This window comes from Oncorhynchus gorbuscha, linkage group LG09 (genome assembly GCF_021184085.1).
Source record: "Oncorhynchus gorbuscha isolate QuinsamMale2020 ecotype Even-year linkage group LG09, OgorEven_v1.0, whole genome shotgun sequence".
In the NCBI taxonomy this organism is placed as follows: domain Eukaryota; kingdom Metazoa; phylum Chordata; class Actinopteri; order Salmoniformes; family Salmonidae; genus Oncorhynchus; species Oncorhynchus gorbuscha.
In genome coordinates, this window is record NC_060181.1 from 65,312,044 (window position 1) to 65,333,344 (window position 21,301).

At 43.5% G+C, this 21,301-nt stretch overlaps 1 protein-coding gene across 7 annotated transcripts in view; it reads left to right on the forward strand.

Moving 5' to 3' along the window:
• Positions 1 to 21,301, forward strand: part of LOC124043952 (band 4.1-like protein 5) — a 46,998-nt gene that overhangs the window by 21,076 nt on the left and 4,621 nt on the right. For all 7 annotated transcript variants that reach the window (XM_046363126.1, XM_046363131.1, XM_046363130.1 and 4 more), the window contains exons 13-21: positions 961 to 1,067; positions 2,043 to 2,061; positions 6,582 to 6,618; positions 6,827 to 6,951; positions 14,629 to 14,789; positions 15,183 to 15,274; positions 16,324 to 16,452; positions 16,689 to 16,753; positions 18,214 to 18,333. In XM_046363126.1, the coding sequence (XP_046219082.1) occupies positions 961 to 1,067; positions 2,043 to 2,061; positions 6,582 to 6,618; positions 6,827 to 6,951; positions 14,629 to 14,789; positions 15,183 to 15,274; positions 16,324 to 16,452; positions 16,689 to 16,753; positions 18,214 to 18,333 (855 nt within the window). The remainder of the gene's footprint in view (positions 1 to 960; positions 1,068 to 2,042; positions 2,062 to 6,581; positions 6,619 to 6,826; positions 6,952 to 14,628; positions 14,790 to 15,182; positions 15,275 to 16,323; positions 16,453 to 16,688; positions 16,754 to 18,213; positions 18,334 to 21,301) is intronic.

The window sequence follows — 21,301 nt, forward strand, 5'->3', positions numbered from 1 at the left end:
GTGCCTAATGAAACTCGCTGAACGTCCAACATTCACCTTGGTCCGTTGTGTAATAATAGCTTGTCTTGCTGCAGTGTAAACTACGCACTGCTAAAGCAGCAACTGCAGGCTCTCTCTGGGGCCTTGTTATTTCAAGGTGGGGTGTTTCTAGTTGGCTGGTTACAGAGTTCAGCAGGGGTCAGTCCCGTGTCACAACACCTTGTCGAGGAGTTGAGATCTGAATGCCACCCTGGGGGTATGAGGGAGGGGACTGGTGCACCCTCTGTGTTTATTTTTCTTCTGGAGTACCCCATCAGTTTTTACAACAACACTGATTCTCTGTCTACTCAACTCTAGTACTTGGCTATATTCCATATGGCCTGGTGTGTTTCCATCCTGACCATGTGGCCTGACCAGTCAAAACTCTGGACTCGACGTAAACCATTCTCATCGATTTAAGGAATCTTACCGCTTGCTGTTTTCATGTAGTCTTTTCTGCCTCCATCTGAAGTTTCTTCCACAACTGAACTTGACTCCAATAACCCTCTTTTTCCTCATTACAACCATTACAATTACATGTGTTTGAATTCATGCTTTCTCTTCAGCTGGATCTAGCTTAGGATTTTCATTATGTAATTCCCTTTGTGGATCCTGAGCCCCAACAGAAGTTCCAGTCGTTATCTGAATCAGTCCTGGTGGTCTGATTGCAAGGGAGGTCTAACCTCCCTATCTCTGCCTGTTTTCAGTTTACGCTGGGCACTCACTGTCTGAATGTCCCCTGCCTGCTGGTGGGTTGGTTGGGTTCGCTCTCATTCCCCCTCCCTGTGTATTGTTCTGGGTTGCATTCACTAGGAAAGAAACCAAATTAAATGGGGAGGGGATTACCTGAACTTGTCCAAAATTAAAGGCTTGTTTACCTCTTCCCTTTGCAAACCATCTTGCTATGGTGTGCACTAATGAATATGACCCTGTTGTCCCCAGTGGGAAGACTGAGTACCAGACCACCAAGGGCAACAAAGCCAGGAGGTCTGCATCGTTTGAGAGGAGGCCCAGCCGACGCTACTCCAGGAGGACCATGATGAACCGGGGTGGGTGGAAACATGTTTTATACAGTACACAGTATAATATACTGCTTATGGGTCTTTCTATAAGCTAGTGAGGATTTCCTACACCGGACAACTTGTTACAACTGTTGATAAGTCATTTATAATAATTAGCCAATACTTCTTAAGGTCATTCCATGAATATATAAGAGGGGCTCATTACTATATTCTATACAATTAAAGAGTGGATTTAAAGCCTGTTTAACCCTTTTGTCATGGTTGGTGTCTTGATGGATTTGTATGACATAAAACATTACTTTTCTGTCCTTGCATTTATGGCAGTGTAAGTTAAATCATATATTGAAGCATTACTCAGCTAAATTAGACATTGACCCAGTAAGAATCCTGAATCTAACTGTCAGACAGTTTTTTTTTGGGGGGGGTGGAGATCTTAGAAATGCAGTGTAACTACATTTTGTGTCTCCTTATGTTTTGGGGTGGAAACTGTTTTCATTGGCTCACAAATCCAAAATGATGTTTGCGATTGTAAAATCGAATGATTCTAACTGAAAGTCGCCTTACCTTGATACTTAACCTAGATACTGGCATTAACTTGGTTCTTCAATAATGATGCATAATACTTATTGGATGCGCATTTGGTGTCCAGCTATTTTTTTGAATGACAGTCAAATGATGAACTGATCTTGTGATAGCGCTGATTTTAGTGAGGAATGTTCAAAATATTTTGGTATCATTCGTTATGCAGGTGAAGATTTTGTGAGAGATGTGGCCACTTGTTTGTTTCCTGCCGCTTCAATTGAATGGTTTTGCTCTACTCCGTTGCGGTTAAACCGCTAAGTACACGTGGAACTGCATGAAAATCCTTTTGATTTTGTTACAAACTTTTTTGAAACGTTTATCCCAGTGTTACACATCGGCTACATTATTTATAGAAAATACCCTTATACATCATACCTGACTCATTTTGATGTTCTTTTTTTATTTTTTATTATTTCCCAGGAGCCAACAAGCCCCAAGAGTAAGTACTTTTATTTTTTCAAGAACTGGATATTTGGAATGGGCACTGATCAGTGAGTAATCTCTTCCTCTAGCTGTTTGTTATGAATATCTCTCCTCTGTCGTTGTAAGACTTGACTCATCCCAGTGTGATTAACATGACACACACACACAGAGTGAGAGACGCGCGTACACACAAACTATATCAGAGTTCTTCACACACAGTCTGTACCCCTCTGGTGTGTAACCTCTTCCAGACATGCCTTGCGTTGGGAGTCTTTATCTCTCCTGTGTGCTGGGGGAGGCGAGCACTGGTTATCATCACAACCACACATAGTATAGAGTGAGGACTGCGAGAGCTGTCTGCCACAAGAAGTTCTTGCTCTCTGTACAGTGTGTGATCAGTGTGCATTGTTTTATTCCCAAGATTTCTTTGTGTATGTGTGTGCTGCTGTGCTCTTTCAGGAAGTGACCTTTTTTACATAGCAACAGCAATAAAGCATTGTGAGTGAAATGTGTACATGTAGAAGCCTAAGTCTTTTTGTCTTAGTTTTACTCTAATTTTATTCATTTATTTAACTCTTATTTAACTAGGCAAGTCAGTTAAGAACAAATTCTTATTTACAAAGATGGCCAAACCCGGACAACGCTGGGTCAATTGTGCTCCGCCCTATGGGACTCCCAATCACGGCAAGTTGTGATACAGCCTGGAATCGAACCAGGGTCTGCAATGAGATGCACTGCCTGTGCTACTCGGGAACACCCAAATTATTACTATTAGGGAAGGGTGGTAGGGTTAGGGGGAAATAATAAAGGAAAATATATATATAATATAGTTATATAGTTGAAGTTTACATACACTTAGGTTGGAGTCATTAACTTGTTTTTCAACCACTCCATAAGTTTCTTGTTAACAAATTATAGTTTTGGCAATTCGGTTAGGACATCTACTTTGCGCATGAAGCAAGTAATTATTCCAACAATTGTTTACAGACAGATTATTTAACTTATATGTCACTATCACAATTCCAGTGGGTCGGAAGTTTACATACACTCAGTTGAATGTGCCTTTAAACAGCTTGGAAAATTCCAGAAAATGTCATGGCTTTAGAAGCTTCTGATAGGCTAATTGGAATAATTTGAGTCATTGGAGGTGGACCTGTGGATGTATTTCAAATCCGAACTTCAAACTCAGTGCCTCTTTGCTTGACATCATAGGAAAATCTAAATAAATCAGCCAAGACCTCAGAATGTTTTTTTTAGACCTCCACCAGTCTGGTTCATCCTTGGAAGCAATTTCCAAACGCCTGAAGATACCACGTTCATCTGTACAAACAATAGTGCGCAAGTATAAACACGATGGGAACACGCAGCTGTCATACCGCTCAGGAAGGAGACACGTTCTGTCTCCTAGAGATGAACGTACTTTGGTGTGAAAAAGTGCAAATCAATCTCAGAACAGCAGCAAAGGACCTTGTGAAGATGCTGGAGGAAACCGGTACAAAAGTATCTATATCCACAGTAAAACGAGTCCTATATTGACAACCTACCTGAATGGCCGCTCAGCAAGGAAGAAGCCACTGCTCCAAAAGGGTTGGTAATTGTTCATGGGGACAAAGATCATACTTTTTGGAGAAATGTCAAAAGAAGACTATCCCAACTGTGAAGCACAGGGGTGGCAGCATCATGTTGTGGGGGTGCTTTGCTGCAGGAGGGACTAGTGCACTTCACAAAATAGATGGCATCATGAGGATTTGAAAATTGTGTGAATATATTGAAGCAACATCTCAAGACATCAGTCAGGAAGTTAAAGCTTGGTTGCAAATGGGTCTTCAAAATGGACAATGAACCCTCAAAATGGACAATGACCCCAAATTTGTGGCAAAATGGCTTAAGGTCAACAAAGTCAAGGTATTGGAGTGGCCATCACAAAGCCCTGACCATCACAAAGCCATGATCTCAATCCTATAGACAATTTGTGGGCAGAACTGAAAAGGTGTGTGTGGCAAGGAGGCCTACAAACCTGACTCAGTTACACCACCTCTGTCAGGAGGAATGGGCCAAAATTCACCCTACTCATTGTGGGAAGCTTGTGGAAGACTACCTGAAATGTTTGACCCAAGTTAAACAATTTAAAGGAAATGCTACCAAATACTAATTGAGTGTACGTATGTATACTTCTGACCCACTGGGAATGTGATGAAATAAATAATTATCTCTATTATTTATATATATGGGGGATTGGAAATGATGCAGACAATTACATTCATAGAAGCCACCATCTATATGCAGTGTTGAAAGTCGATGTCACCCCCCCCCCCCCCCCCCCAAAGAAAAGCATTGGGAATATGTCATGGGGGGAAGTGGTAGGCCTAATTTATAGAACACAATCAGCCTGACATCCTCTTCTCACCAATCATCATGTTATCATGCATCAGGGTTATACAGTGCCTTCAGAAAGTATTCAGACCCCTTGACTTTTTCCACATTTTGTTAAGTTACAGCCTTATTCTGAGATGGATGAAATAAAAACAATTCCTCAGCAATCCACACACAATTCCCCATAATGACTAACTAAAAAAGTTTTTTTAGAAATGTTGCACATTAAAAAATATATAAGTATTCTGACCCTTTGATATAAGACTTGAAATTGAGCTCAGGTGCATCCTGTTTTCATTGTTCAAACTTGAAATGTTTCTACAACTTGATTGGAGTCCACCTGTGGTAAATTAAATTGATTGGACATGATTTGGAAAGGCACACACCTGTCTATGTAAGGTCCAATAGTTGACAGTGTATGTCAGAGCAAAAACCAAGAGGTCTAAGGAGTTGTCCGTAGAGCTCCGAGACAGGATTGTGTCAAGGCACAAATCTGGGGAATTGTACCAGCAAGGAAGGTCCCCAAGAAAAGTGACCTCCATCATTCTTAAATGGAAGATGTTTGGATCCACCAAGAGTCTTCCTTGAGCTGGCCGCCAGGCCAAACTGAGCAATCGGGGGAGAAGGGCCTTGGTCAGGGAACCCGATGGTCACTCTGACAGAGCTCCAGAGTTCCTATGTGGAGACGGGAGAACCTTCCAGAAGGACAATCAATCAGGCCTTTATGGTAGAGTGGCCAGACAGATGCCGCCACTCAGTAAAAGGCACATGATAGCCCACTTGGAGTATGCCAAAAGGCACCTGAAGGACTCTGACCATAAAAAACAAGATTCTCTGGTCTGATGACACCAAGATTGAATTCTTTGGCCTGAATTCCAAGTGTCACACCTGGAGGAAACTATCTTGCATTACTCATCTCGTATGCGTATACTGTAACTTATACCATCTATTGTGTCTTGCCTTTGCCTCTCGGTCATCGCTCATCTTTATATGTACATATTGTTATTCCATCCCTTTGGATTTTTGTGAAGCTGTTGTGGAATTGTTAGATATTACGACACTGTCAGAGTTAGAAGCACAAGCATTTTGCTACACTCGCACAAATATCTGCTAACCAAATTTGTGACCTATGAATTTGATTTAGATTTTTTTTTTTTTTTTTTCCTGTCACCATCTCTACGGTGACGCATGGTGGTGGCAGCGTCATGCTGTGGGGATGTTTTTCAAAGGCAGGGACTGGGAGACCAGTCAAGATTGAGTCAAATATGAATGGAGCAATGTACAGAGTGATCCTTGATGAAAGCCAGCTCCAGAGTGCTCGGGACCTCAGACTGGGGCGAAGGTTCACCTTCCAGCAGGACAACGACCCGAAGCAAACAGCCAGGACAACGCAGGAGTAGCTTCGGGACATGTCTCAATGTCCTTGAGTGTCCCAGCCAGAGCACCGACTTGACCTGATCGAAAATCTCTGGAGAGACCTGAAAATAGCTGTGCAGAAGCCCTCCCCATCCAACCTGACAGAGTTTAAGAAGGTCTGCAGAGAAGAATGGGAGAAAATCCCCAAATACAGGTGTGCTAAGCTTGTAGCGTCAAACCCAAGAAGACTCTAGGCTTTAATCACTGCCAAAGGTGCATAAACAAAGTACTGAGTAAGGGGTCTGGATACTTATGTAAATGTGATTTATTTTTTATGAATTAGCAAACATTCTAGCAACCTGTTTTTGCTTTGTCATTATGGGGTATTGGGGGGGGCAATTTAATCAATTTTAGAATGCTGTAACCTAATTGTGAAAAAAGTCATGGAGTCTATACTTTCCGAAGGCATTGTCATGTGACAATTACATAGTCATGACATCATTGCTAACTAAATACTGTGATTGATAATGCTCACTTCGCGTTGATTGTCATGGCGACAAGTGATTAATCAAAGGCATAGCGCTCTGCGACATTGCATGCCAAAAATATGGGTCCTCTCTATAGCAGCCTAGACATGGCAGCCATGTTTTATAGTGTTAGAAAAGTGTGATGTGATATGCTTCAAGGTTATCAACGTAAGCTCTTAAGGCTGAAAGGTTAAAGGGTTACGCTGTTAAAACAATATGACCATTTACTGTTTCAGTGAATGCTCTCTCTCGTCTCCCACCTCTCTCCTCTCTTTACCAGTCACAACAATGGAGTGAACCCCAACAAAGACACTAAGGTATGTTGTGTTTCTTGAACCCGACTGAGACTAGTTTCCCAAACACATTAAGCCTGGTCTTGGACTGGGAAGTACTTTCTATGGAGAACTTTAAATTGAAAATGCTTTTTATTCTAGAACGAGGCATAATCTGTGTTTGGGAAATTGTCCTTTGGACTCCCACCCATGATCCAATGTCCTAATCCCTGTCCCTCTGTTTCTCCCCCAGCCACTCCACATCAGAAGCCCCTGGTCTCTTCCTGTGGTCAGCCCTGCTCCCTCAGTCTCCACCAGCAGCCCCATGGAAATCGAAACCCTTCCGAGGAGTCCTGGCGGTGGCCAATCAGAGAAGAGGTGAGCCACTCGCTGTTCTAATGCCATAAGAGCGTTACGCTGCCTAATCTGTCCAGCCTGCTGTCACTTGGTAGTGCGTGGTTGACAAGGAGCTTGCATCCCAAATCACACCCTGTTCCTATATAGTGCACTACTTTTCATCTGGGTCCTTTTTTTTTTTTTCACATACACTGGAAAGGTGCAATGAAATGTTGTTTTACTGGGTCAGCCATAGTAGTATGGTGCCCCTGGAGAAAATTTGGGTTAAGTGCCTTGCTCAAAGGCACATCAATAGGTTTTTCACCTTATCGGCTCATTTATTCGAACCAGCGACCTTTCGGTTACTGTCCCAACGCTCTGACTTCTAGTCTATCTGCATGCCCAAAAGTAGAGGGAATAGGGTGCCATTTGGGATGCACATAAAGGCTATGCCTAGTGCCTGCTCTGCCTAGAGCCTGCTCTGCTCTGGGACAGCTAGTGACCAGACACATACTTGGGCCGTGTTCATTCGGCAACAATTGGAGGAAATTGGACTGCAACAGGAGTGGGACTACCTGGACTTGTTCAATAAGAAACACACATTTTTGTTTTCACTTTTTTTTTTTAAATTGAAAAGTTTTCATTGCATGTCCTAATGAACATGACTTTGGCCGCATTATGCACATCCTGGAGCTCTCAGGAAGTAGGGTGGTGGTGGTTTTGTGTGAGTGTCTGTGTATATATGGGGTACAGTGAGTGACTAGAATGTGAATGGTGTGCATGTTTGGCAGGTTGCTCTGACACTGAGCAGATGGCTAGTGGTGGTAGTCCTGCTACTGCTGCATTGCTGGTGGCTGTGGCCCCCGCTGGCTTGGCAACAACAAACTCTCTCTTCTAAGAAATACCTCATCCCTTTCCTCAACCCCCCTCTCTCTTCTCTTCTAAATGTTATCCCCAGAGGATTACTGTGCAATGAAAGGGGGTCTGATTTAACTTCCTGAAATGTCTGCATTTCCTGTATTTGGTTGACTTTGAAGCTGTTCTCTTTTATGTAAAATCAACATTTTAAAGCTCTACTTTTTGTTCTAGTATGATGATGTACTGAAACCAAACAGGCCTTTTCTTAAGGCAAGGTATGTACCCTCCAAGTTATCTGTAGATTTGCTTCATCCAATCAATTTCTCTGGGCATTCTGGGTCCTATGATTCAGGACTGGTGACTGTCTCTCCTGCGGTAAACAAATAATCTTCCATCCATGGTAATGGTTGCTCTCTCTGCATTGATCCTCTCTTCAATACCAACCCAATCAGTGTGGACATCAGCAATGCCAATACTCTGGTGGGCTTTTTCCATGACCACCACTTGTTGTGGTCTACTAATGCTACTTCTACTCCCTTTTTGTAAGTGAAATTACATTTTGCTCCCTGTTATTGTCTCAGTACCTGGCTGGGATGCACTACATGACCAGAAATATGTGGATACCTGCTCAAACATGTAATTCCAAAATCATAGGCATTAGTGGAGTTGTTTAGTGAGTCCGCCAGATCAGAGGCAGTAGGGATGAGGTTCGGTTGATAAGTGTTTTAATTTGACTATTTTCCTGTCCTGCCAAGCATTCAAAATGTTACGAGTGCTTTTGGATGTCAAGGAAAATGTATGGAGTAAAAAGACAATATTTTCTTAAGGAATATAGTCAAAAATATAAAAAGTGCAGATACCAAAAAAATACTTTAAAGTAATAACTTAAGGACTTTGCACCACTGCTCTTCTGGGAAGGCTTTCCACTAGATGTTGGAAGAGTGTTGCGGGGAGTTGCATCCATTCAGCCACGAGCATTAGTGAGATCCGGCACTGATGTTGTGGGAGATTAGGCCTGGCTCACTGTCGGCGTTCCAGATTCATCCGTCCGACTGTCAGATGGTGAAGCGTGATTCATCACTCCAGAGAACACGTTTCCACTGCTCCAGAGTCCAATGGCGGCGAGCTTTACACCATTCCAGCCTGACACTTGGCAGGGTGCATGGTGATCTTAGGCTTGTGTACGACTGCTCTAAGATAGTAATATAGCAAAGACTGAGGAAAGATAAATGTCAGCCCCGGCCTATAATAGCTTAATTCAATCTTTGTGCATATTTCATGACTCCGACCAAACAAGCATGAATCGCTCGATGTCAACAGGTGATTAGAATTTCAAGTTTACTGAAGGCCTGGAGATCTCTTCAGAATCACTTCCAAGGCACTGAGGCGATCAGGTCAGGTGGTGGAAACTGAAATCCTCCTGTGATCTAGGCTAATTCACCATCAGTGGTAACTAGCAGGCCTAACGTCAGTTCTGTGTACATGCATGTAGCCTAAAGTGCCTTAGGAAAGTATTTTTGACCCCTTGAATTCTTTTTTAAATTTCCCCCTCATCAATCTACACACAATACCCCATATTTTTATTTATTTTTTATTTTACCTTTATTTAACTAGGCAAGTCATTTAAGGACTATTTTCAATGACGGCCTAGGAACAGTGGGTTAACTGTTCAGGGGCAGAACGACAGATTTGTACCTTGTCAGCTCGGGGGTTTGAACTTGCAACCTTTCGGTTAGTAGTCCAACGCTCTAACCACTAGGCTACCCTGCCGCCCCGGCAGCGTTCAGCACCTTTACTGAGTACTTTGTTGAAGCACCTTTGGCAGCAATTACAGCATTGAGTCTTCTTGTGTATGGCACTACAAGCTTGTCACACCTGTATTTGAGGAGTTTCTCCCATTCCTCTCTGCAGATCCTCTCAAGCTCTGTCAGGTTGGCGTGAGAGTGTTGCTGCACAGCTATTTTCAGGTCTCTCCACAGATGTTCGATCAGGTTCAAGTTTGGGCTCTGGCAGGGCTACTCAAGGACATGCAGAGACTTTTCCCGAAAGCCACTACAATCGTTTTCTTGGCAGTGTGCTTAAGGTCGTTATCCTGTTGGAATGTGAACCTTCACCCTAGTCTGAGGTCCTGGGCACTCTGGAGCAGGTTTTCATCAAGGATCTCTCTCTACTTTGCACCGTTCATCTTTGCCTCGATCCTGACTAGTCTCCGCCGCTGAAAAACATCCCCACAGCATTATGGTGACACTTGGCATTCAGGCCAAAGTGTTCGATCTTGGTGTCATCAGACCAGAGAATCTTATTTCTCATGGTCAGTCTTTAGGTGCCTTTTGGCAAACTCCAAGCGGGCTGTTATGTGCCTTTTTACTGAGGAGTGGCTTCTGTCTGGCCACTCTACCATAAATGCCTGATTGATTGTCTTTCTGGAAGGTTCTCCCATCTCCACTTAAGCATTCTGGAGCTCTGTCAGAGTGACGATCGGGATTCACCTCCCTGACCATGTCCCTTCTCTCGCGATTGCTCAGTTTGGCCAGCCAGACAGCCAGCTCTAGGAAGATTCTAGGTGGTTACAAACTTCTTCCATTTAAGAATGATGAGGCCACTGTGTTCTTGGGGACCTTCAATGCAGCATAAATGTTTTGGTACCCTTCCCCAGATCTGTGCCTCGACACAATCCTGTCTCGTAGCTCTACGGACAATTCCTTCTACCTCATGGCTTGGTTTTTGCATTGTCAACTGTGTGAATTAATATAGACAGGTGTGCCTTTCCAAATCATGTCCAGTCAATTGAATTTACCACAGGTGGACTCCAATATGAAGGATGATCAATAGAAACCGGATGCACAGGATGTAATTTGCAAACATTTTAATTTGTTTTCACTTTGTCATTTGAAATTTATAGGAAATTATAATTTCATCCATTTTAGAATAAGGCTGTAAAATGAAGGGGAGGAGATGGCATAAAGAATTATGTTTTTTAAAGCATTGAGATATGAATGGTGTGTGTGCCTTTCAGAGGGTGACCTGGGCAAGGCAAAATATTTAAATTTATTTGAACTAGTTATGGTCGTAAGTGCCAGGCACACCGGTTGTCAAGAACTGCTGCTGCGGCTTTCAGGCTCAACATATTCCCAGTTTCCCGTGCAAGTCAGTTATGCTATTCTCAGGTCTCTCCACAGATGATGTGCCTAGTTAAATAAATAAAATGTGACACAACTGTAGGAGTCAGCATGGACCAGTGTCCTGTGGAACACTTTCAACACCTTGTGGAGTTCCATGCCCTGACCAATTGAGACTGTTCTGAGGGCAAAATGGGGGTGCAACTCAATATTAGGAAGGGGTTCTTAATGTTTTATACACTCAGTGTATGTATATGTTGCCTATTATACCTCTGACTGAAGCAAGGTTTTCAAGGGGATTGTATAGTAAGGAGATTCAGAAATGCTTTTTAATGGCGACTAAGTAGTAGAATTTCAGTATTTTAGATCAGTCAGTGAAATTATTTACTGGTAAATGCGATACCTTCAATTTAATGTGTCCTAACAGCAGCTGTGGCCATAGCACAGTGGAAGGTGGGGAATTCAAATGAATAAATGAGGCAGTTATTTGGCTGGAGCACTGACGTAAAAAAGCATCTGATCATGTTTTTCGACCAGGACCGGAGCACAGCCTTTAAGGACTAGTATCATGGCTAAGGGTTTCAGAGGTTCGAATTTGTTTCAGGGGTTTTGTTCCTTCCTGTAATTTCGATAATCTCTTGTTTGATTCATATTGAGAATTTGTTTGTTCACTTACTGGCAATTAAGTCGACCTGCTGGACACATTCCTTAAGTTCTTTGCTGACTGCTTGGTGCTCCTGGCTTTACTTTGGAAGATATTCAAGATCATTTTGTTGAGGGTTCACAAGTAAGTAAGTAATTAGATGTAGGAAAGGGCCTGTGTTAAGTTTTCAAGCCCTAAGAATTGGAGTCTTACAGAAGCATAGGAGTTGCAATGAATTTGGTCATTAGGTTAAATCCGCATCACCCCAACCGGTGGTTGATTCTGCATACTACCCTCAATTGACCCTCTTCTCTCACCCTCAATTCACCTGCACCGCCCACTCACTCATCTGCCCGCTTTTCCACTAACCTAACCAATGCATGACAACGCTTCTGCATGCCAACACAGCAAGCACATTTGTAGCTCGCTAGCTACAGTAGCTCCATGTTTGCTTCAGCCTGGTTTTAGTTTATTTAATGTCAAACTGTCCAACATGTCTCTGTTTGACGTGTTATGTCACCTGACTCCCCTTCTGTTTTCCTGTTACCTCTTTGACCTCAGTTTCCCATTCAATTATACACGTCATCCACCTTCTATAGTACTGGAAACATGTTATGAATTCAAACCCCTAACATAAGCCTGGTTAATATAGCACCACCGGCATGCAATTATTTAGCTTCTCTAGAGGTTAGCCTAATGTCTGGGTATTAAGAATGTAGTATTTCCCCATTTTTGAGTTGACTGAAGTGCTTGTTATGCGGCATGAGAAACGCTGTTCACTCACATTGAATTTGTAAGACTGTCCACATTGGTAGATGTATTCTGTCATTTGCTATGCAGTGCTTCCATTCCACTGACCTAGTTATGACGGTAACACGCACTCTAAAGAATGAATAGATTAATCATATCTCCTTCAGATCGTAATGGATTGATATGTTACAATATCATGGTTGTGAAGGATGCAGGGACTTTCCATCAATTCAGAGGTTAATTTTGGTATTTTCAACAGCAATGGTGACCGTGTCATTGTTTCCAAACTCATTCTCAATGCTGTCGTAATACTATCATGTATAGAAAGGCTAGCTTCAGGACATCCAGTTGACCTCTGTCTTGTACTTCATCACATAGTTTGTGGAAAGAATAGTCACACACAGGGGATAGTCACTGAACACCTAATACACCAAGGCAGGTTAAGTCCTATTCTGTACGTTCTGCTATATTTCTCCTCTCCCTCTCTATTCCACACTCCTCTTTTTGACTTTTACAATCCTCCCATCTTGTGGTAACCGTGCTGTACCTCCTCACCCTCTTTTCCTTCAACTTTCTGTCCAGGCCGCTCCCCCCTCTCACCACCCAATGCTGACCCTCTCCTTCTCCTCCTGGAGGTGGGTGGGCGGACACCACTGGACCTTGTCACAACCTTTCCCCTGTCTCACCCACATGTCTCACTAGGACCCTGGCCTAATCTTCAACAAGAAGCAGACCAGACAGAGCTCTCTGGCTCTGCGCTCGGGTGACGCCACACTACCTGGATTTGTTTTCTCCCTCGTAATACCACCTCCTCACTCAACCACTGAAATGCGTCACACCCCTCCCCAGTGACACTGTCCAGGGCTGGCAAGAAAGATTGACAATAACCAGCCTGTTGACAAGAGGCAAGAGGAGAGAGCATGAACCCACTGGACCACTGTTCTGTTCCATTATAGACAGACATCCATCTCTCTGAAGAATGACTTTATTATCCAGGGATATGAAATGTTCCTTTTTGGCCTTCACTGCCCCAAGCAGTTGGTTTTATCTGTTTTATTTCATGTGGCTGTCTTTGTCTAGTCTTAATCATCCAAATATTTGATTTAACCCACATTTTATGAGTGATTTTTATCTATGTTGGTACGTTTTATGGATCTGCACACATTTCTAGTGTTTAAATCTTGCCTTTTCTGTGTTGAATTAATGCACAAATTATGAATACAGATAGATGGAATAAAAACTTCTAACAGTGTGTTGTTAGTTCCTAGCTGGTTAATTTGAATGTTCTCTAGTATTTCTATATGTTGACACTACTGGTACTTTCACAGCTCTACCAATGAAGATTTATTTTAAATTAGCTTCCTGTTTACATTGTCATGTGACCAAATATTGTCTCTGTATTGTACTTTGAGGCCATTGATAATGAATAGCATCTCCTTGTGAGTAGGCAGTTTATGGTTTCAGTGTACTCATTGCTTTTTTATTTTTTGAATATTTTTATTCTGAGTTCTGTTTGGCTGAAATATGGTCACGCTGATCCCTGTGGGCTAATTATTAGCAGCAGACAGCATGTTCTTTACCATGAGGGAGGGAGCGACGGTGTCTCTAAGAAAACTGAAACCAGTTCTATCAAAGCCTCTTCCAGTCTGTAATCTCACTGCAGTCACTTATGGAATGTGACTCACTAGCTAGTACACCTCCCCCACTCTATACTCCCTCTACCCCGCCAACACTCCTCTCATTCCTGTCTCCCTTTCCCTCCCAATCTGTGAGAGAGATTTGTATAAATGAGGCCCATGTCATCTAACATGATGCCCATGTCATCTAACATGATGCCTGGTGTGTCAGGTCTACATGTCTTAAGGCAATATGTGTGGTAATATTCTTCTCAGCATTCATCAGGTCTTTGTCCTCCGGCTGCAGCCCGAGTGTAAGCTACAGTCTACCCTGCCGGAGTTTAGCAACAAAAGTTTCATGTCACAATTCCAGGTCCCCTTTGATGGAAGAAACATGCTATTTTGTCATTCCCATACAGTGTATTCTTACTTGCGCTAATTTGAGGGCTGATCAAGCAACTGTTGAGTTACAATCGTAGTTATGGATATGGGGGCATTTCTTTCATCCATTTTTAGTTGAGTAGGATCCAGGGTGCTGAGCCTCATGCACTTGTCAGTATGACAAACTCTTCAGTCTTTGTCTTCCAGAGTGTTCAGGTAAGTCATTCTCATGTTAAGGCCCTGACTTTTTCCTGCTCAGTCACATGGCCAGGAAAAACCTCTGTCCCCTATATGTTGGTGAATCAATGTGTGTTTCTGTCTATCCTCATGTCCTGTCCTCTCCCCCCTGCAGCATGCCACTGCCCCTCGTAGCTGATCTGCTGGAGACGTGCGTCGATGATGTCATCCGGACGCCTGTTCCCATGGCGACAGCAGGCCTCCCTGAGGAGGCGGGGCCAAGCATGGCAGCCTCCGCCTCCAGCCTCACGGCAGACGACACAGTCTCTCTTGCTGGTGAACTTACACACACACACACACACACACACACACACACACACACACACACACACACACACACACACACACACACAATAATCATGCAAATACTAAGCTTATTGTAGGTAACCGTAGTAGTTACAACCTCCATTAAAAAGTACTCCCCCTTGCAAATGAAGTTGTTGTATAATGTTAAAAAGAAGAGAACTGCCTTATAAATATCCTGCCTACCAAAGGCATCTTTTGTAATTGTAGGCTAAGTACACCAGAAACCGTTAAAAAATATATATATATTGAAAGTTACGAATGGGACTGAAATGTTTTCAATAGTTAGATTTTCTCTGTGTGCTCCACAAGGACTGGTGTTGGTATGTGTGCTGTGAGTAAAGACTGTTTGTGTTTCTCCCACAGAGGCGGCAGCGCGGCTGAAGCAGCTGGAACTGGACAGTGCCCCACTCCCTGTCCCTTCCAGAGCTAACATCAATCTCAACATGAACAACCAGGTCAGTGCACTGAGCTGGGTGTGGGAGGGGAAAAGAGCAAATGGAAGGGCGGATATATTCTGCATGCCCTCTGTGCTCAAATACACAGCAACATGCATACTGGGTACATACACTCTCGGACTCATGCACACATTACCGGGAACACACACACACCACACTCTAAAGGGGAAAAAGCCTGCTTAATGTCACTCACGCGAGCAGCGCTGCATTGTAACGTATGGGAACGGGAGCCGAGAGCTGCATGGACAGTCTCTGGTGGGAGTGGGACAGTTTGTCAAAACAAAAGCATATGTGTGATATTTGATTTCGTAGGTAAGGGCAGGGGGTTTGCCACTAGTTTTAGGGTCCCATATGCTGAGGCAAACAGTAGGTCACTATGACAGGCTAATGTATAGACACAATGGCAGACAGGGAGCACCCCAGTAGGGAGTGGGTGGGGCTGGAGTGGCGAGCCATTGTATGCCAAGGGGGGCAGTGTATTTGACTGCTCATAACAAAGCTATTGGTAATTTAAAGATGTTTACTAAAGCGTGACACTTCCTCATGTGTGTATATTAGGAAGGTATGGCTAGTTTTAGGTACTCGTTTTCGACTCAGGTTCACAAATAAGCATTTTCTGAAATAGTTGCCGCCCCAATGTGGAAGGTCAGACGAGATGTGAAGCTCAACTTCCTGCCTCCTCTCAGCCTATCTGACCTCTCGTCTGTAAGGTTACTATGTTTATTTATCCAGAGGGAGGTGGAAGGCAAAGGAGACCTTTTATTTAACTAGGCAAGTCAGTTAAGAACAAATTCTTATTTACAATGACAGCCTAGGAACAGTGGGTTAACTGCCTTGTTCAGGGGCAGAACAACAGATTTTTACCTTGTCAGCTCGGGGATTCGATCTAGCAACCTTTCGGTTACCGGCCCAACTCTCTAACCACTAGGCTACCTGCCAACATAACTACAACCTTTCCATTGTCCCCCGTCTGTGTGTTTGTCTGGGCGTTTTGTGTGCATGTGAAATCACCCCCCTCCCCCCACACACACACACACACACACACACAGGAGGACGTGGTGAAGCTCACAGAGAAGTGTCTGAACAGTGTAGGCAGCAGCCCTGTGCTCGCTCCACTGCGCCCCCCAGAGGACCTGAAGAGCAACATCCTTAAAGCTCAGGCAGAGGCTGCTCTCAAGGTACTTTACTGGACTCTAGCACTCCGCCTGTTGACACTCAGAAATGATCTTGGGTCAACATCGAAATTGCATAGGGATGCTTTGGATTCTTAGATGTAAATGGGGGTGTGTTGTATAAGTGCTGTAAACCCTTGGATTTTGGATACTGCTGCAATTTTATCTTTGAAGGACACGCAACCAGGCATATTGATTCTTGTAGCCCTCTCCTCGATGTACTGATGTTCTGTGTGTTATAGGGATCGCTGGAGGAGCACGTTGTGATCGGAGACAAGAACACCAACCTACAGGAAGCATCAGCCAGGTGAGTGAGGTCACAAAGACAGTATGGTTGTGTTCCTAGTGTCTACCCTTCACGCAGATATGTGGAGTGTTTCACTCCACCTCATGCATTAAGAGTATTGGACGACCAGACTTTATTGTACATTATTTGATGAGAAAGGAAACACCCATCTTGGAATGATGGGTGCAGGTAGCCCAGCAGGAACTTTGGGCCAGTATGAAAAGTCACTGGTTCGAACTCCAGAGCCGGCCAGGGGGAAAATCTGTGCCCTTGAGCAAAGCACTTTACCCTCATCACTCTGGATAAGAGAGTCTGCTAAATGGCTAAAATGTAAATGGGATGTCCCTGAGCTACCCCAACACTCCACAGCCAGCCTCAGCCAATCAGAACCTCCCTGCCGCTCAAGTCCATTAGCGGCTAGAATATTAATGAGGACTCTTAGCATAAATTCTGTTATGACAATAATCCCTGAATCAACAGCTCATTCCCCGGGGATGACAATTTATCTGTGGGGCGGGACTCTTGTGGTTGATACAGTAGTGGTTCTCCCAGAAGCTATTCTAAAGTGATTTTGTATGGAGGTGAAGAATATAGGCTGACCACACCGATCGTGTCGCGTGCGTTGTAAAATACATTTAGAAATCTGTTATTCAATTATTGCATGTTATTCAATTATCGCGAGTGTCTGCGTTGCCAAGGGCTAAAATAGAACTCCTTTCTATTTCTGACGCAGATCGTGCTGCAAGTCCTGCCTCTCCCATCCTCCTCATTGGTTTATAGATTAGCAGGTACCCACGTGCCATCTCCTCATTGGTTATACTTACATGGGTGATTGAAAGACTAACTATGTTGCCGGTCAGTGTAGTAATACTATGGAAGTTTAGATGCCAATCATATAAATTCAAAGATGAAAAAGCCTGGAAGGAGGAGAGATGACTAGAAACGATTCGGTGGGCTGTTTTATGTGTGGATTAATTGGTGGAGTAGAGGACCTTGTGCATTTCAGGTAAAATAACAACTCAATGTTTATATCCCAGGACAAATTAGCTAGCAACAGCAAGCTAGCTAAATAGGACAAATTAGCTAGCAAGTGCAAGCTAATGAGCTAAATTGCCATAAATGTTTAATGCTTTTCGACCAGTTCCCAAATTAATGTAATTGGTTCAAAGTTTATTTTGATATTTTAACCTGCGCGTCATGATCACGTTTGGTGTAGGGGGACAAAATAAACATATGCACGATGGTGCACGCGCGCAGCCGGGTTTGGGTTCCGTGTTAGTCTGAAAGAGCTCAAACCTAACACTTCAAAGCAAACAATGTGCACAACAACAAGAATCGATGCAGCTTGTGACTCGCCAAACTGAAACTGTGACTCGCATTGAAAATCTCAAATAGCCTATACAAACAGGGAATGTTGAATGTTAGGCTGAGTGTTGGTGTGGTATAGATCTGTCCAAATGTCCACTGCTCGTCTGTCCCAGGCTGAAGGTGCGTAGTGGACGTATGGGCAGCAACTCGTCCCTGTCTCTGACTGGACGTCCTGAGAGACATGAGTCATGGGACCTGCTCAAACCGACACTGCTGACCAATGCTGGGCCCAGGTGAGACTGCCATTTGAAAGTTTTGTAGGTTTTTCTTGAAGTGCCTTTGATGGTTCCTATGGGATGCTTATCGCCCTGTGTAAAATTATGTATGCAGGGAGATGGAGGGAGGGAGTGGGCCACACCCAGATTAGAGGGGGCCACCTGTCCCGTGTTCTCCCTGCCACAAGGTACCACAAGAATCATTTGAGGAGATATACTGTATATTACCTCGTAGTTTCTAGTAGTGTAAAGGGGAACTCTAGGACTGGAGTGGGAAAACACGGTGGTAAGCTACTAGGCTATAAGTCGTAGAACTCAAGACAAAGCTGTTGTTTTTACACAGCTCTCTGCTGCCTTCTGGAGGAGCATGGGAGTCATGTGTGCCCATGTCACATGACTAAATTCTGCCTTGATACATGTCTTAGCGGTGTGCATCTTTCCCTTTTCAAGACTATTCATGTTTGTGAGAGTCATTTTTCCATGGAGGGGTCATTATGGTATCTAGGCCAAACCGTTTGATAATGTGAGAACGATTTTCAAGATGTCTCATGATCCGACAAACACTCTAGCTCTGTCACCTTTCACTGCAGATGCGGAATTCCGACATCGACCGATGCAATGGATTGAGAAGCATCCAATGCAACAACCAGTTTTTTTTTTAAAATCTAGTTTAAACTGCCAGATTTGAATGGGGATTGCTTATGCTTATTAGATTTCCGCGGGGCGTGGACAAATCGACTCTGGGAGGTTAAGTGTTTGAGCTAGTAATGTATCCATATTTAATCGTTTACAAATTAGCTATGACATAGCTAGGGTTGCAAAATTACCAGTACATTTTCAAAGTTACTGGTATCAGTCATTTTGGTAATTAACAACAAATATTTGGCAGTTATGAATACTTTGGTAAGTTATACTTGAATAACTTTAAAATGTAGTATTACATTTGTATACATGTCCATGAGTTTCTAGTAGATAGAAAATAGCCTACCAGTAATTAATGACTAAAGCATTTAATCAACAATGGCATTATTTTCTATTACTGTGCAACTCCTCCAACTATTGACTTTTTCACAACTGCCACGAGTTTGACGCCAAAACATTGACAGCACATACATACACTGCTCAAGAAAATAAAGAGAACACTAAAATAACACATCCTAGATCTGAATGAATGAAATATTCTTATTAAATGCATTTTTCTTCACATAGTTGAATGTGCTGACAATAAAATCACACAAAAATTATCAATGGAAATCAAATGTATCAACCCATGGAGGTCTGGATTTGGAGTCACTCAAAATTAAAGTGGAAAACCACACTACAGGATGATCCAACTTTGATGTAATGTCCTTAAAACAAGTCAAAATGAGGCTCAGTAGTGTGTGTGGCCTCCACGTGCCTGTATGACCTCCCTAAAACGCCTGGGCATGCTCCTGATGAGGTGGTGGATGGTCTCCTTCGGGATCTCCTCCCAGACCTGGACTAAAGCATCCGCCAACTCCTGGACAGTCTGTGGTGCAACGTGGCGTTGGTGGATGGAGCGAGACATGATGTCCCAGATGTGCTCAATTGGATTCAGGTCTGGGGAATGGGCGGGCCAGTCCATAGCATCAATGCCTTCCTCTTGCAGGAACTGCTGACACACTCCAGCCACATGAGGTCTAGCATTGTCTTGCATTAGGAGGAACCCAGGGTCAACTGCACCAGCATATGGTCTCACAAGGGGTCTGAGGATCTCATCTCGGTACCTAATGGCAGTCAGGCTACCTCTGGCGAGCACATGGACGGCTGTGTGGCCCCCCAAAGAAATGCCACCCCACACCATGACTGACCCACCGTCAAACCAGTCATGCTGGAGGATGTTGCAGGCAGCAAAACGTTCTCCACGGTGTCTCCAGACTCTCAGTGTTTGTCACGTGCTCAGTGTGAACCTGCTTTCATCTGTGAAGAGCAAAGGGCGCCAGTGGCGAATTTGCCAATCTTGGTGTTCTCTGGCAAATGCCAAACGTCCTGTACGGTGTTGGGCTGTAAGCACAACCCCCACCTGTGGACTTCGGGCCCTCATACCACCCTCATGGAGTCTGTTTCTGACCGTTTGAGCAGACGCATGCACATTTGTGGCCTGTTGGAGGTCATTTTGCAATGCTCTGTCAGTGCTCCTCCTTGCGCAAAGGCGGAGGTAGCGGTCCTGCTGCTGGGTTGTTGCCCTCCTACGGCCTCCTCCACGTCTCCTAATGTACTGGCCTGTCTCCTGGTAGCGCCTCCATGCTCTGGACACTACGCTGACAGACACAGCAAACCTTCTTGCCACAGCTCGCATTGATGTCCTATTCTGGATGAGCTGCACTACCTGAGCCACTTGTGTAGGTTGTAGACTCCGTCTCATGCTACCACTAGAGTGAAAGCACCACCAGCATTCAAAAGTGACCAAAACATCAGCCAGGAAGCATAGGAACTGAGAAGTGGTCTGGTCACCACCTGCAGAACCACTCCTTTATTGGGGGTGTCTTGCTAATTGCCTATAATTTCCACCTGTTGTCTATTCCATTTGCACAACAGCATGTGAAATGTATTGTCAATCAGTGTTGCTTCCTACGTGGACAGTTTGATTTCACAGAAGTGTGATTGACTTGGAGTTACATTGTGTTGTTTAAGTGTTCCCTTTATTTTTTTGAGCAGTGTATAAACGTAAAATAAATGTGTACTATATATATATATATATATATATGGATATTTTATGCTGAAACCCTCATTAAACACCAATGGTATTCACGAAGATGGTTTATTTGTTTTACAGCTTTGTCATTCTGTTTTATTTCCATAATCTTATTTAATTATTTCCTATATTTTACACACAAGAGAGCCAGAGATAATTAGACACCTGTGATAATCTGTAGTATCCAAAAAAGGCCACTATGTCATTTTATGAACTTCTAAATTAACCTTTAAAGTTACCAGAAATCTGAACTTTTCCAGTTATACCCTC